The sequence below is a fragment of the Crocodylus siamensis genome, chromosome 2, assembly GCF_052110815.1.
Source record: "Crocodylus siamensis isolate JL-2025a chromosome 2, ASM5211081v1, whole genome shotgun sequence".
In the NCBI taxonomy this organism is placed as follows: domain Eukaryota; kingdom Metazoa; phylum Chordata; order Crocodylia; family Crocodylidae; genus Crocodylus; species Crocodylus siamensis.
In genome coordinates, this window is record NC_143396.1 from 23,122,868 (window position 1) to 23,139,926 (window position 17,059).

The 17,059-nt window shown below is 44.6% G+C and overlaps 1 protein-coding gene across 12 annotated transcripts in view; it reads left to right on the forward strand.

Annotated features, from left to right (window-relative positions):
- ABLIM2 (actin binding LIM protein family member 2) overlaps positions 1-17,059 on the forward strand; it is a 270,175-nt gene that overhangs the window by 100,614 nt on the left and 152,502 nt on the right. For all 12 annotated transcript variants that reach the window (XM_090035514.1, XM_090035516.1, XM_090035518.1 and 9 more), the window contains exon 4: positions 11,532-11,647. In XM_090035514.1, the coding sequence (XP_089891640.1) occupies positions 11,532-11,647 (116 nt within the window). The remainder of the gene's footprint in view (positions 1-11,531; positions 11,648-17,059) is intronic.

A 17,059-nucleotide genomic window follows, 5' to 3' on the forward strand; every position in this document is an offset into this window, starting at 1 on the left:
TAAACATTAACTATGGCCTAATGTGAGGTCATGTGTAATTGTGTCCCTCTATCTTGTTCTGATCATTTGGCTTTTAATTACCCAGGTTCTAAACGGCATATTCCTCGGACTAGTGATAACTTATTCTATCACTCTCTAGTGGTGATTGTAGCTCAGCATAACTATTCCATCTTTAGAGATATTGCCTAGAGGCAGGGAAGTAATGGAGAGTTAATAGCGTAATTCAAAAGTTTGCAGATGAACTGACTCCACTGAATTCCAGTGGTGTCTGAATGACTTTGTTTTCATGGCTGCAGGGATTTAGAAGGGCTTGTGGCCAAAGACATTACCTGGGATGACAGTATGGAGGCAGGCATCATTTCTTAACAGGCCATAGTGAAAGCTGGGTCATCTGTGCCACTGACAGCTGACATTAATTGTGAAGTTAGTTTGGCCTATTGTAAGGTTGTAAAACAGATCTTTGAGAGATGTTCGTTGTGTTGAGAGGTATAGGCTGGGAAGGCACCAAAGCCTTAACTCAAACTCTTCTGCTGGAACAGGAAGAAAGAAAGCAGTCTGTTTGATGCCAAAATTCTCTTCATTTCTGTTACAGACTTTTCATGACAAATCTTAAGTTCTCAGATACTATGTTAATGAAAGCTGTAGCCTGATCTAAACCTGGATCGAGTGTTTGGATAATGACGCAATTGTGTCAAATGAGAGGGTAGTGTAAGAGTGATGTTTTAGCCATGATGGTCCAGAAATTATGTGAGAGGCAAGGATTTCTTAGGTTTTGGGAGATATTCCTAGGCAAGGATATATTTTATTGAACCAGCTGGATAGTTGGGATACAATTAGGGTTCAGCCTCCTCTAGAACAACAGCTACAGTACAGAAGTCTTGGTCCTATTGAGTACATTAAGACACATGAGGAAGAGTAACAACACTTTTGTTAGTACACTTTAACAGAAGTATAACATGACAACCTGCATCTGGATTATGCAGCCCTTCCAATGAAAGGAGTCTTAATACAACTGAGATTGAGTGATGCAACTTGGATCAGCAATCGATCATCACCCTGGGATGGCACTATGCCAGGAGCCTCCTTGATGCACCATTCGTCCCCTTCATTGTTGTACATATTCATTCAAGAACATGTTCCCTTTTTACAATCTTTTGTAAGATATTGTAAATCTTTCCCCCTGCTTTCTTAGGTATCCTTCCTATGTTACTGGTTAATTTCTCATATTCCATAATCATCATTTTCATTTATCTTCGGTTAAAGCATAGACTGAGAGCACAAGATGCTGGAGTTCATGGTCCTAGAGGTCCTTTCCAGTCTTATTTTTTGTTTATTTTAATTAATTAATAGAGTAGTTATTTCATTTACCTTCCACAGTGATTGGATACATACTTCACAAAAGAATACCGAAGTAGCCATACACTCCTTTCCGTAGTTTCTTGTTCTTCCTTATTCATCCTCAGTCACCTGAAATTGCTAGTTATTTATCACTTATCCCAAACCCTGTAACCTGCAATCAATTGATAATATTATTCATGTCAAATTGCCCCTGGCAGCATCTTAGGTCCTTGTTATACCTTAAGCTCTGAGCTGCACAAGCGTTGATTGGTGTTAGTGCTAGCTTAGAGTTTGGAGCAGTCACACCCTTAGTCTAGAAACCTTCTCTGACTGTCCCCTACCTGCACAGCTGTGACTTGCCACTAGGGGACTGGTGAGCCAAGACAGGCTCCTATCCTTGCTGTATGGGTGGGAGTGAGAGTTCCTGGGATAATGGAGTACTTTATCCTGAGTGGTGCATCTGTAAGGAGTGGCCACACCTGCGCTCAGGGTGGCCGGTGGTAGCACTGCGAGGGGGCTACCACAATACTGGGGTAGCCACAGCCCACCCCATAGCCCCAGCTCCCAGCACCATTGCCACCTGCCCCAAGTGCAGCCCCGGCCCAGCCCTCTGTTGCGAAGAGAATGGCACCACCCCTGGCCTCAGCCCGCAGCAGCAGCCTGCCTTGCCCTGCACACAGATCCAGGGGGCATGCGCCCCCCCTGTGCCTCCCCCAGAGGTGTGCACTGCGGTGGGAGCCACCTCCCCCCTCACCATATACCCTAGACTAGCTGCTGGCCGCTCTGTCCCATGCCACAACTCCAATTGGGCAGTGCCTGCCCCTGCCCCAGCTCCCCTCCTCCCTCACCACAAGGGCCTCAATCTGTCCCTCCCATGCCCCTCACCCTTTCCCCCTCAATAGATTTGCCAGCAGGACGCTGCTCTCCAAACTGCCAGGCTGCATATCAGCAGTCAGATCGGTATCAGCCAATATGGCTCATTAACAATAGGACATCGGCATCAGCCAAAATATCTTTATCGAAGCACCTCTACTTAAAATCACTTTAAGGTGATATGTGGACAGTCCAGGGGTTAAGAGCTCCAGGAACTGCCCAAAATTATCATATAACAAGGCCCTTACTTATGCTAAATCTGTTCTGGCATAGGCCCTGGGCTCAGTATTTCACTACTTGCAATGCTGTGCTCCTGTAATACTCCTCAGACTTATCAGTAGGCTCCAAAACATGTGTATATATATTAACCTAGAGGGTTAGATTTATCTTATTGCAGAGTATCCACAAAAAGCTTATAACCCTACATAAGCCACGTGGGATTTAAGTGACTGAGACACCTTGCATATACTGCATAGAACTGCTAAATGTATTGGTCTAATCACAAAAGGAAGATTAGTACCTGCCTGGTTTTTAGGTGATTGTAATTATAAGTAAAATAAAAATCATGTATTTCATATATATGAAATATTCTTTCTTTTAAAGAATATTTTATGCTTGTGTATGTGCACATACTTCCTGTAGTAGTAATTAAGCATCTGGGAAATAATTGTTTATGAAACATTAGCTATAGAGTGAAGAAACAGTTACTTTGCACTAATTTGGGAAACAACTAGGATGCAGATTCTCAGTGAAAATTCTAGACATAATTTATAGGGCTTGAAGTTATGGCTTTTTACATTTTGTTATAGAATAAGAACAGCTTTCTTGTTGTGTAACATCAATAGAAATAGAACACATCTCTGTCCCCAGTGTGGAAAACAATGAATGCTGCCAGCCAATCATGATTTTTACGCCCATATAGAAGTTTTTTTTGTAAACTGCATGTAGATTGTCCTCCCTGAATTGCACTATTAGATGAATACTACCTTTCCTCCTCTGATTCCTCTTCACTTTTACTTCTACTACCTACAAGTAATTGAGCAGCTAATCCTGATTATGCAGAGGGAATCAATTAGAAATTGAGCACCATGTAAAATAAAACTATTTGTTCTTGTTTTAATTATCTTTATAGAAGCAATTGGTACATCGTTATTTATAATGACTTACTCTTTCTAGGAGAAGTCAGGTATTTCTTTATTTGCTTTAAAGAGCAGAAGATGATAGAAGGCTTGAAGTAAAGTTGAAGCAATCCATTTGTTCTGAGGGGCCTTTACTTTAAAAGGTGCTTGACACCTACAAATTATTCTGAATTTTAAAAGAATTCTCTTCAGGGCCAGATTCATGCATAGGCAAACTGGGCACATGCCTAGGGCCCTGAGCTGCAGAGGGGCCCGGTCCTTCCCTCTGCAGTGGCACAAATGACCCTGCCCTTCTCCCTTCCCTTCCAGGTGGGGAAGGACCACCAGCTGCTGCTGCCCCTGTCCCTGGGATCTGTGTGCCTTCCCTAGCCTCTGGCTTGCTCCAGGCATCAGTAGGGAAAGGGTGGGTGCCGGGAGGGGAGGTGCTTCAGCTGGGTGGGAGCAGGGAGCCTGTACTTAGGGGGCAGCAGGAGCATGGAGCTTGGGTGGGCAGGGCATGGGGATGGACTCCACACACTCCCCACCATGGTGCACAGCCCCTGCTGCCAGCAACAGCAGCCCTTGGGATACTAGTGGCCTGCACAGGCCTGGGCGAAGCTCCGGCCAGTGCTGCACAGTGGGAGCAAGGAACGCAGCCCTGCAAGCTGCCTCCCTTGTGCTGGGCTCTCTACTACTGGGGAAAGCCCAGAGCTGGCTGTCTTCCCCATCCCCTGCCTGGCATGGGGTGGGGAAGGCAGCTGGTTACAGACTGCACCACTCTCCTCCTGGTAACACAGTTTCATGTGGGCTGCGTGGAGCCTGGTGCAAGAGAGGCCAGCAGGGCTATGTTTTTTGCCACCACCGTGAAGCACTGGCCAAAGCCATGCATCACAGGGCACTGGTGCCTGTACAGGCCCCAAAGGCAGCCACTGCTGGCAGTGGGAGCTGTGTGCCATATGGTGGGAGTCTCCATACCCCTCACCCCCCCCCACACTGACACTCTGCCCCTACAACCCCCTTCCCACATACACAACCCAACATACCCTGTTGCCCCCACTACACACACACCACCCACCTCCACTCTCCCCTTTTTTTGACATGTGTTGGGCTTGTTTTGAGCTTGTTTTTAAAAGCAGTACTGCTTTTTTCTCTGATGAGACTTGGCAACATTGCTCCAAGCCCTGCTCCCCCACAGCGGCAGTGCCAGCGTGGAGAAGGGGGTTTTGACCAGCCTGGGGCCCACAAGTTTGTTTGCCTAGGGTCCTCTAAAAGGTTAATCTGGCCCTGATTCTCTTCCATTTTGGAAGTGCCAGCTGCAGATACTAAGCACTTGTACGACTCTGCTCTCCTTCCATAGGAGGCTACATCAGAGCAGTTCAGTGCTAAGCAATTATGCTAAAGGAATTGTCCAACTTTTTACCAATACAGAAATTTTTTTCTGGAGTCCAAGGCAGATTTTGTGCATGGTGTAGTACTGCATGCACACCATGACTTTGTGACTTGGCTCTTCTTAATTGGGTTCAGGTTATGCAAGCAGGTGATGCTAAGGCTGCTCTAATTGAGAGTCAGACCTAGATGATTGGGTTGCCTTTCTGGCACTAATATTGAGGAATATCTCAGTATATTAAAAATATTGTTTATATCTCAATACTTTGTGCCCTGGGCAGTTTTACCTTTGTTCTCCTATAGTTAAAGCTTCTGTATCATCCAATAAACTAGACAGCTCTGTAACAAACAGCGTCTGTCTCATTTCCACTATGTACTCAATCACCTGGGCCAAATTCTGCCTTATTTGCACCCTGTCCATGTGACAATCTACAAGTTAAAGCAGAATTTAACCCCCTATTCTCACCCCAAATCTTAGTCTAAGCCCTGATCAGAAATGTCATTTTGCTGAATATGTCATGAGATTGTGCTTGAACAGGACTAGAAAAAGCAGTGAGGGTAGTTAAAACAAAAATTGTTAGTAAGGAAGGGGGGGCCATAATAAAAGAGGCTAATAGCATGCCACAAACCATTTCAGAATATTGCATGGAACAAATTTGTAATCATTGTCTTTCAAATACTTCCAAGCCCTGCCCCACCATGAAATCGCATTGCATATTTTTAAGTTCAAGAAGCTAGTTAAAGGTGAACAAATAATTGTGAAGAGCCATCATGCACAATTACTGGTAGGCTAATCTTAACCTATGGGTCTGTATACATTCCTGATCTCAATATAGAGCTCAAAAACTCATACCTCGCTAATTGACCTTTATCACTTTATTTTGCTTTTCATTTTGTTGGCCTGTCAATTTGTTTCTGGTTGCTTGTGGGGTGGGGAAAAAGGTCCATCTTGGAGAATACTGGGTAAGTCCCAGACTTAGGTTTCATTCCGCAACATACTGAAGCATATGCATGATCACATGAGTTATATATTGAAATCAAGATACTTACTAAATCAAGACCTTACCCATCTTTCCTTTTTGCCCTTTGTGTTTACAGTTTCCTTTAAGGAAGCTTTTGCTGGTCTCTTTTTAGAGAAGGAAAGAGCAGGGAAAATGGGAATAATCTCTGTATTTCTCAAAGCCTGGAAATAACTTTACTCTCCCCTGCTTTACCACTCCCCTCCCCACCCCACCCCACCCCACCCCCTCCCTTGAAGTGCTGTTCTGTGGCCCTTCAGATCTAGAGATGTAGATGAAAACTCCTTCTGGTAGTTATCACTCCTCCTTAAAGGAAAACCAGACTGATTCATTACTATAGTTTAGTACACAAATTAAATCAAGGATAGCCAAGCTGTGACACAGGTGCCACAAGTGGCACACAGGAAGTCTGTGTGTGTGGCGCATAACAAACTGGAGAGGGGACAGGTAGCATAGTGACAGATAAAGCAGATAGCAGAAAGAGGAACATCAGATCAGGTGAAGAAGGCAGGTAGCAAAAAATAGAGTATCAGATCAGGCAGGGAGCTGAAAGCTGAGCAGCAAATAGAGCAGCTCAGCTCTGTTGTTGGATCCAGCCCATGAAGCCTTATCATCCAGCCTGCCATTCTGCCTGTGGGTCTCATGCAGTGCACGGAGCCTGTATGGCATCAGCTGCACACAGTACAGGCTGGAGCCAGTGCACATGCACAGCATACTGTATGTAGGGCCAGTGCACTGCACAAGTGCCTGTTCTGCGTGATGCATGATGCATCTGGAGCCAGCCCTGACCAGGCCCACAGAGTGGCTACATGTGCCATATAGTTTGGCCCCCAGTGAACTAAATCTAAAGATAGGCAGAGGACTTACTAGACTTTTTGTAACCAGCTTATTTTTAAATGCCTTTCCACTGTTTCCACTACTTCCTAGTCTGTAACTGGGTCTGGTACTGATGTCAGCCACGTTCCTGACACTTCCCAGCAGGAAGTCTAGTTGGATGATCTCAATTTGGATATAGAGGGGTGCGGCAAAATATGGCCCACAGACCGAACCTGGCCCACCAGGCAATTTCATCTGGCCTGTGGGCACCCACCAACTAATTGTACCCTGCCCAGCCCACATGTCTCACTCTTACCCTTGTGCCTGGAAAGACCCAGCCCAGCCAGCACACAACTTCCGGGCAGGGCTGCTGCTGCCACTGCAACAGCTGCTGGGAAACCTGCTCAGCTTCCCCAGTGTCTAGAAGCTTATTCTCATCTCCCTGCTGCAGGGCTCCCTCTGGGCAGGAGGTAGGGAAGCAGCAGGAGTGGAGGAAGGGGGAGCTGCAGTTGGGCGGAAGCATGGAGCCTGCGCCCAGGGGAGTGGTGGGAGTGTGAAGCTTGGGTGAGCAGAGCGTGGGTGTGAGGAAGGGTAGGGGGACCCCCCCCACACACACACTCCCTTCCATGGTGCACAGTAGGCAGCGGGCACTTGGGTTGCTCATGGCCTGCACAGGTGCTGCTGCCCAGCAGTGTGCAGCTCCAGCCAGCGCTGCATGTGGTGGCAGTGAGCACGGCCAGGCCAGCCCACATCTGTCATGTGAGCCTCACTATGGTGCAAGTGCAGCTCCTGGTACTCATGCACCACTGGGGAAGCCACATGCAATGGACCTAGCTGCGTGTCCCACCCCCTGCTTTGCAGGTCCTGGGACTCTACTGGGAAGCAGGGGGCAGGGTTCCCATCCACTTCCGGTGGAGTCCTGGGACATGGATGGCAGGGGGCAGGGAAGGCAGCCAGCTCCATTCTGTGGGGCTTTCCTGGTGGTGTGCAAGTGTCAGGAGCTGCACATATGCTGTGGGGAGTCCCACACAATAGAGGTGGGCCAACCTGGCTCATTCCTTACCACTACATGCAGCACTGGCTGGAGCTGCATGCCGCTGGGCAGCAGGACCTGCACAGAGCACAAGCGCCTGCCACCTGCTGCAGCTGCTGCTGCCAGCAGCAGGGGCTGTTCACCGGGGGGGGGGAGAGTGCTTGGAGGGGTTCTCACACTCCCCCACCATCCCTCACGCCCCACAAAACCCACACACCCACACCTTGCTCCCACAACCTCCCCATATATACACCCCCAACATACCCTATGCCCCCATTTACACAGCCACAACCTCTCACAAACACCACACATGCCCCCCACACCTCACCATACACATCCCCGCACCCCCAACCACACCGCACACACCTCCTCACACAATACACAAGAGTAAGACTTTATTTTTGAGTTGTTGGCATCACCTCTATATACACTATGCAAACACAAATCATGACAAAAATATTTTTGTAATACAATTAAAATATGTTATAGTAGGTGTTTGACTTAGTATATGATCTGTTTTTTTTCTCGTTCCAAGATAGGAATACTTCTGGGAACAAAGGGAGAGACTTTCAGTGGCAAAGTTCAGGGATTAGGGGCGGAACTTCCAGCCCCAAGACGGCAACCAGGGGGCAGGCACTTTGCAGCCCTCAACAGCTCACCAAAACTCATTAAGTGGCCCTCCAGCTGAAATAGTTGCCCACCCTTGAAATATAGGCTCAAATCCTATCGCACTTTGACAACAAAGGCAAAGTTCCTGTTAACTATACAAGGTCAGTTCCATCAGTATTTCATGCAGGGAATGCCAATAACCGATGATGGCTATAAAAGTTAGAGCATAGGTGTTCCAGTTTCAATTATGAATTATTGGGTGAAATTCTATAACCTTTGTTGTTTTGGAAATTAAATGAGCAACATGCACAATTCTCAATGTATAATAATCTATTGAAATAATTAAATAATTTAAATGGTAGATTTTCACTATGAACAGTGGAAAAGTAGGTCAATATTTAAATTAAACTAACATACATCATTTTTCTGTCAACATGGTATTAGGTTATCAATTATTCTTTTTCATTATACATAAAACATGCAGATATAATAGCAGCTTCTCTTTTCAGCTGAAATTGTTTTTACACTACTTATTTCTTTATGTTTCCATTGCAATGTACACTGACTGCATTAAGTACATAGTAAGAAACAGCCCCTGCCCTCCCCACAAAAAAATTCCCTATTACTTTGGTGCTTTCCTTTTGATTATCCAAGTGGATTGGGGAAAAAAATTCATTTCTTACCATTCACTTAAACATAGTGTTACCAGATTTGCCCATCACTTTGGGGTGTGCTCATTTATCAGGGGTATGTTTCTAGAGCCCTTGTAATTCTAGCAATGTGCTGCTTGTGTTACTTGTGTTTCTATATGGAGCTGTATCTCTCCCTTCTGCAAGTCCTCATCCCCAATGGAGCTACCTTGCAGAACTCTGTTTCAATGGGGCTGGGTTTCTCCAGCCACCAAATCGGTCACACACACACACACACACACACACACACACACACACACACACACACACACACACACACACACACACACACACACACACACACACACACGACATGCCTGACCTGGCCGGGTTGATCATGTACAGGCTGACACCCTCATACGCTAGGAATCAGTTCATTAAGCTAACAATAAAATACAGTCAGACACAAGCACACAGGTGAATAAAATACCTCTGAATCAGGCTGGGTGTCTTGGGGCCAGCATTCAGTTCATTAGGGCACATCTGAGCCAAACTGGGTCAACCAGCCTACACAAGCTGATCTGTTTATGTGTCTCAAACTCAGCACGTCCCAATCTTTTGCCCTAACTGTTCTAGTAGTGGTAGCCTCTTGATGAGCGGACCCCACAATCATTTTGAGCTTTACAGGGATCTTTGGCTTGGGTAAATGAAGCGTTGCTGCAGAGCAAGTGGGGAGGTGGAAGCAGAAAAGCAAAAAATCACCCAGTTACCACCAGTATGAGTATAAAAGTTATTTATTGCTAAGTATGTGAAATTTATGATGGTACCAGTAGTAATAGCCATGCAAGGGAAAACAAGCAATTACAATATTGCCCTGGTTCAATTGAGTATTTGGGGAAACCTAACTCAAGCTTAACTAAAAAATTTCAGGTTCAGAAAGCTATGCTTAGAGAGAAAAAAGAAAAAGAGAAAGAAGGAGAAAGAGAAAGAGAGACCTGGGATCTCACAGTTCCAAGGCACTTGGGTGTTTGTTGACTGGCAAAGTTCCTAGCACGATCGCTGAAGGTTAAACAAGCTACCAAAAGAGACGATTTGTTTATCCTAGCTTCTTGAGAACAACAGCGGATGGTGTCAGAAAGATTTCTCCCTCTTGAAGCACACTGTTTGCTGTTTTAAAGCTTTCTTATACCCTTAGTCCAGCCTCTTCAAAGCATTCTTTTAATTGTGTAAGCCAAGAGGGGTCCAAGCCATAATTGACAGGGAAAATCCTGTTATATAAACAGTTTCAATTTAAATGAATTACCTTTTTCAGTGACAAGGGGCTATCTGATTTGGAACATCTCAAGAAACTGATTAACAACCAGGCCTAGCTATGCTTGCACTGTGAAGTCAGCATCAGTGTTTTGTATTTTACCTGTTGTGAACAAGCCTCAGTTTAGCATGACTTTCAGATCTTACTGTAGTCTTTTAACATACTTAAGGGGATTACTTGGAGTGTTCATAAACTTTGTGGGGAGGACTTCCACCAGTCATCCCAGGAAAAGTATGACAGCCTTTGTGGTCCAACCAGCTGGATGTTGTGATGAACCCTTAACCCTTATCCAAATGTTGCCCACACCCTCTCTGACTCGGTCTCCTGCCTCAGCATTCCCTAACCTGGCAACCGAGTTTTAGTCAATCAAGTTTAAATAGGCCTCCCATACTGGGACCGGGGAATGTACGGCCCGAGATGCCTGTTGAACTTTTCTTCTGCTTAGTTCTGGTTAAATGAGGTATGAGTGTGGGTGGGGGGGAGGGGAAATAGAAAAAGTCCTTTGTAAGTCCAGCAAGCTGGGTGCCAAGGCTCCCTCAGGAACACAGAGCTGATGGGTAACAATAGTTTGGTGGATTATATTAGATTTAGTAGTATGTGGGCTTGTGTGGATGTGAATTTAACCCAGACTGAGATATGACTATAAACCATTCTATCCTCCACAGCACTGTAAAGTGATTTGTCCACCTTCTCCTTTCCAAACCAACCTCTGCAGTTTATATGCGTGAGCAAAAAATCTAGTAAGGCGAGTCTTTTGTTGTAAGGAAGCTAATAGAAGGAAGGAGTTGTAGTTCAGTAAAACAAGCAACTTTAGTTGCATCTATTTTTATAACTAGGGTTATATTTCTCCTCAGGGACATTCACATCCATTTTATTTCTGAATAAATGCATTCAAAAAATAGCTTTGATATTATCACAGCTGGCAGGATCAATTTGCTGGTCAGGATTAAATTGTTTCAAAAAGTTTTTTCATAAAGAAAACTAATAGCTATCATTTAACATTTTACCAACATGAATCAGACACTATAAAATCAATTATACTTGTCTGTATTCATTAAAAAGAAATTATTCCAGCTACATTTTAATTCCAAAAATGAGCTTGATGGCTCTCAGCCATCCCTGTCACGACACTGGTTTTTGCCCTGGCTTTTGAGTATCTTTCTCCTCTCTTCAGTATTCTTTTTCTGAGTAGCTTTGATTTCTGCATTTGAAGTTGCCTATTTGATACTGCCTTTGATATTTTAGACTTTGAGTCATTGACAAATCTTGGATTTCTGTATATGAAGGAAAACTAGGTAAAATATCCGAACAATAATAATTTTTTTTCATGGAAGGGGATATTGTAGGTCACTGAGGATGAGTAGATTTGCTGTAATGTTTTTATGTCTTCTATGACAGGCTGCCTTTTCCTCCTGGTGACCGGGTGACTTTCAATGGGAAAGAGTGTGTCTGCCAGAAATGTTCGCTGCCCCCTGCTGGTAGCAGCAGCCCTTTCCCAGTCCAAGCCTTACGAAGTAAGTAGATTTTTAAAAATTCTTTTTTGTGGTTTAATAAGTAAAGTTGTGGTCAGGCTCTGTGTGAAACCCCTTAACTTCCACCCTTAAAGGGATTACAAATAGATCCCAGGTTCCTTTCTCCATGTATCTGTGACTTCAGTGGCAAGCTTCAAAAGGAAAGGAGAAGTTGCTCCAGTAGTGATTCTTTAGAGTCACCAGCTTGCTGAAAAAATTGAAAGCCTCACAATAACCTGTGATGTTCTTCCTTAATTTGTTAAAACTGACTTGGAGGAGGGGAAACTGAACAGAACTGGAGTTTGGCTGTTTTTAAACTTCCCAGAAAGTGAATCTTCCCACGCTGTGTGTTGTGTGAACTGTCAGAAAATAAAATGCAGTCATGCAATCAAGAATGTTACAGTTTGAATAGGAATCTAGTCATCAGTAACATACTGGGGGGGAGGCGATCCCTTGCCTTTGTGTGGGATGCAAAAGCAGCTGCCACTTCAGTGACAGCTGACTACGCTGCCACAATCAGCATAGCCAGAGGTGGTACTGCCCCAGGTGTTAGCGGATGCCCCAAGCATGGACCTGCCCTGCTATGCCTCTGCTGGTTATAAAAGCAAACAAAATGAAAAAAAAAACAAATATGGAGCTTAATGTTCCCTGTGACATAATGTAATTCAGAAACATTTCATGAAACTCAGCAGTAGTCAGAAAGCTTGGCACCTCACAGGATGTGACCCTAAAATTAGAAAGACCCTGAGTGTTGTTTTCATCTCACAAGTTGTACAACAAAGCTGATGGTCCATAGGGCAACATCGGTTCTTAGTGAAATACTGACTCCTGTTGAGGAATGATAATAAATTCAGCTTGATTTGGGAGTAGGTGTCACACTGGTCTTGAACATTTGCCCAATTTCCTCTATCAAGAGCATTGAAATGGAATGGTCACAACATAATAAATACTAAGAGGTGAGGATGGTTGAATGGCTGATTCAAAAACCAGACAGACAAAAACCAGCTGCTAACACCTAGCAGCTCCTGAAGCTACTAAATAGAGAGGTAAGGCCTTTGTGTTTAATAGCAGCTAGGAATGCATGCCTTTAAATATATACATCAGCCCATATTAGGGGCGGGAAGTTATTTTGGGTGGAGGGCCACGTACTGAGTTTTGGCAAGCCATCAAGGGCTGCATGACAGGCAGCCCACAGCAGATTAATATTCATTTTCTAAATTTTTTAGGGGCCCCACGGGCTGGATAGAATGGCTTGGTGGGCCGCATCTGACCTGTGGGCCACATTTTGCCCGCCCCTGGCCTAGACGGACATTGGCTGAGGAAAGATAGTTTAAGTTACACCTTTCTGTACAAACAAAGCCCTGAAAGTGAATCTCTGCTTGTCCACTGCCTTGGTAGTTTGTCACCTTCCTTCATCAAAGTTTTATGTTGTATAAAGAGAAGCTGCGTGTTCTATTTGAAATTTTATCAACAAAGACTGATGGGGGAATGCATTGAAAAGATCCATCCTGATCCCCTCTTTGTCAGTATTGTCCATGTTTAAGGGAATGCTGACCCTACTTGAAGCAGAGGTGGTATGGCTTCTTTATGATGGAACATCTTCCCTTTGATAGGATGTCACAAACCCAGCTTACATTGACTGAATCCACTGTAAACCAGTAGTGTACTACCCCACTACTTCTACACACATCCTGACCCAATTGGAAATAACGTTGACTTTAAATGGCATTGGGTTGGGTCCAGGGTATCTGACAAAAGAAACACATTTAGTTACCTATAGATATCACAAAGTTGTTTAAATAACTTAATATACTGTGCATATAAATAAATTCTTAGCAGTCGCCTATATAAATAGAGTAGTTCAGTGAGCAGTAAGTCAAAGAGCTGACTGCTGTCCTTACCCCTAGGACAATTCAGAGCAGACAGTTCTTAGGAGAAAAAAATGCCTTTTTCATGAAGCCTGCCTTCTAGGTTTTCAAATGGAGTGATTAATAGTTTGCAATGTGCTTATCTGCAGGAGCACCTTCATAGGGGCCATTTTCAGGGTTTAATTTAAATCTCAGCTAAATTAGCACCTCAGGCTAAAATTCCAAGCATTCCAAGTAGAGGTGCACCAGTACATCAGTCTGTATTGTATTGGCACCAATGAAAGGAAAATTGACATTATCAGCAATCACCTTTTTTGGCTGATGTGGCCAAAAATGTTGATAAATGATGTGTGCAGCCACAGCATGTATGCGGCCAACCTGGCAGCTTGGAAAGCAGCAACCAGCTGGTAAGTCTGTTGGGGAGGGAAGTGAAGGAAGGGGCATGCGGGCAGGGGAGGCAGATTGAGATCCCTATGGTGAAGGAGGATGGGGGCTGGGACAGGTGCTACCCAGCCAGGGCAGAGCATGGTACAGAGCTGTGAGCGGTTCATCTGGGGGATGTGGGGAACAGAGAGATGCCTCCCACTGCTGCACGTACCCCCCCGGGGGAGGCATGGGTATTGCGTGCTCTCTGGATCTGTGGGCAGGGCAAGGGCAGGCCACTGCAGGCTGGGCTCTTCCCGGTGGGAAAGTTGGGCCGGGGCTGTGCTCAGGGCAGGGAGTGGTGGCACTGGGAGTGGAGGATACTGGAGGCTACAGCAAATTCTGTCCCCTGAACCAGCTACTCATTGCTCCGCCCTGCACTCTACCCTGCCCCAGCCAGGCAGTGCCTGCCCAGCTGGGCCTCAGTCTGCCCCCACCCTGCCCTTTCCCCCACAACAGACTTACCAGCCAGTTGCTGCTCTCCAAGCTGCCAGGCTGCATATTGGCAATCAAATCAGTATTGGCAGATATGGCTCATTAATAATCAGGCATCTGTATCAGCCCAAAAAATTTTTATTCATGTACCCCTAATTCTAGTGATCTGTGAAGATGACTGTCTTCTTGTGTAGATGTGCACTTTGCCAAATCCTGCTTCAGTGGGTTCAGTTTGCCCAATGTGGTTATTTCTGCATTGTCTTCATAAAGTAAATAAGCCACTGAGCACAGACACACAAAGTGCACTTTCTTTTACCTTTTAATCTTACTGGATTTTCTTTTCTCTTACCTTGTATGTTAAGAGTAACTTGGGGAGACAATGAACTAAAACCCATGTCTTTTTACTGCACAGCTCTGTGATTGAAGGCTTTAGTACCTATGCGTAGTATGAGAGTCTATTTCTCCTTGTGCATGTAACTGTCAGAAGGGGAGGTTGTTCATCTTCTAACCCCCATAGCTTAGTGGTTAGGCCACTTGCTCAGGAAGCAAGACATCTAGGTTCAAGACCAGTGAGGTACAAATGGGGGTGTGAACCTATGTGCCAGTGCAGTGCCCTAGCCCACAGGCAAGGAATTATGCAAACCACACTCTAGTGAATCACATTTGCATACCTAAATGTGCTAAGATTGTTGGTATCCTGAAACATCCTTGAAAGGATCTTAAGGCACCCTGGTTGAGAAGTATTGGTTTAATGTCTAGCCTGTAGTCTCGTGGTTAGAGCACTTTGCTAAGGAACAGGAAGTTCTGGTTCAAAACCCTCGAGGGTGAATATGACCTAGAACCTGGGTCTCCTCTCCCTCCCCACTAGGCTAAAAGGTAGAAGGCCTCCCTCCCCTGCCATGGCTTTTCTGTAATATTTCAGGGCTTACCTGCTTATGCACATGCCTGGCCACTCCTGTCTCCTGCACAGCTGCCTAGCTAGAGCACAGTCCTACTGAACAATGCTCACATGGGCTTGCGTGCACAGAGATTAGTCACATAAGTGCCAAATACTGCAGCTGTGCAGCTATGTTACATGCCATTTGAGTCCACAAAGGGAAATAGGATTTGCCCCAATGTCTGTACCATCTGGGATTTCACATACTGTTACCAAAACACCATTTAATCATCATAGCTATGCAAGTGTCAAAAATCCAAGACCAAGGCTGAACCAGTCAAGGGAGTTCTTTCTATTGACTTCGATGGGAGTTGTGTCATGACCTATATGTTCAAGTATTCAGATGTTCTCTGTTACAGGGTAGTCAGACCCTCTGCGGGGATTGAGCCCCCCCAACCTGTGACTAATTAAATGCCCCTCAGCTGAATATGTGAGCTAGAATTATAGTGACAACAGTGTAAGTCATCTTTGATGTAGGGAACTGCATTTGGAGTGGAAACGCTTATAAGGGGAAAAAAATCATAAAATCTGCAATAAAATGGAAAAGAAAAAAGTCTGACTGATAAATATATGAAGGCTGAACTAGGAAAAATAATTTAAAAGAAAGAGCATTTGGGGGTGGGGGAAAGCTACAAAACTGTAACTTGGCTGTATTCCCACTCTGTGGTGGTTGTTGGGATGAAGATGTTGATTCCAACATTGACAGCAATAGACCAGCAGATTCGGAACGTTGTTGGCTGTACTTGAAATTGAAAGTCCAGTTTGACAAATTGTGTGATATAAGGGAGTTATAAGACAATAAATGGCTTGAAAAAAATGGTGTTTTAAGAAGTTGTAGAATAACCTTTGTCTTCCAACAGTTGAGAGAAGGATCTGATAACCTCCCAGCCAGTTGTTTTGCTAGGTTAACTATCTAGCACTATCATGTCAATTTGCTGACTTGGCTCGTGAGATCAAAATGCAAATGGTGCAGCCCTATCCATTGTCTTAGCCATCTCTGAATCCAGCTCAGGAATGTGCTCTCTGTTTTCACCAGGCACTTCTTGAAGTCTGGTATCCTCTCTTTTCAATTTGCATCTCCCTGCTATTATAATCCCTTGCTTTCTGTTGTCATGACAGGCCTCTTTGAAGCTGTACACCCAACATAAACTCTCAAATTGCTGTTATATATTTACCATTTTTATTTAAAGGATAATGGTCTGGCTGTGTAAAATTCCTGACAACAGATAATGAAGCTATATCAACATATATCAGCAAGTTGATGTGTCCTGCTGAGTTTTATTGGCTGAAGTGAAATGAGTCAGCAAAGGTTCCTACATCAGTGACAAGCAGACAAGGTCATTACATAAATAGACATTGTTGGCATAGTAACTGCAGTGTTTGTTTTTCATTATCTGGAGTTTAATGGGAAAAAGTAAAGTTAGAATAAAAATACACCCAAAAAACACAGCTCCTCTGCCAACCCAAAGCTTCAGCAAGATAAAGAATGAATGTCAGAATATACTGTGTTGTAGTATGTAAAAATAAACTCCACATGAGATTAAATTATATTATCAAATAAAATCCCTGATGTGTTCAAGATTGTAAACAAATTTCTCATTTTGTAAGAGAATCCATCCTGAGGTCAGTAGTTTCTTGTGGGGATAACTCCAGGCACACACCCAAGTGTGCCCTTTTCTTATTACTAGAGCCCCTGTACTCTGCTCCACATTGTAAAAGCAGTGATGACTAGGCTGATCACTAGGGTTCAGC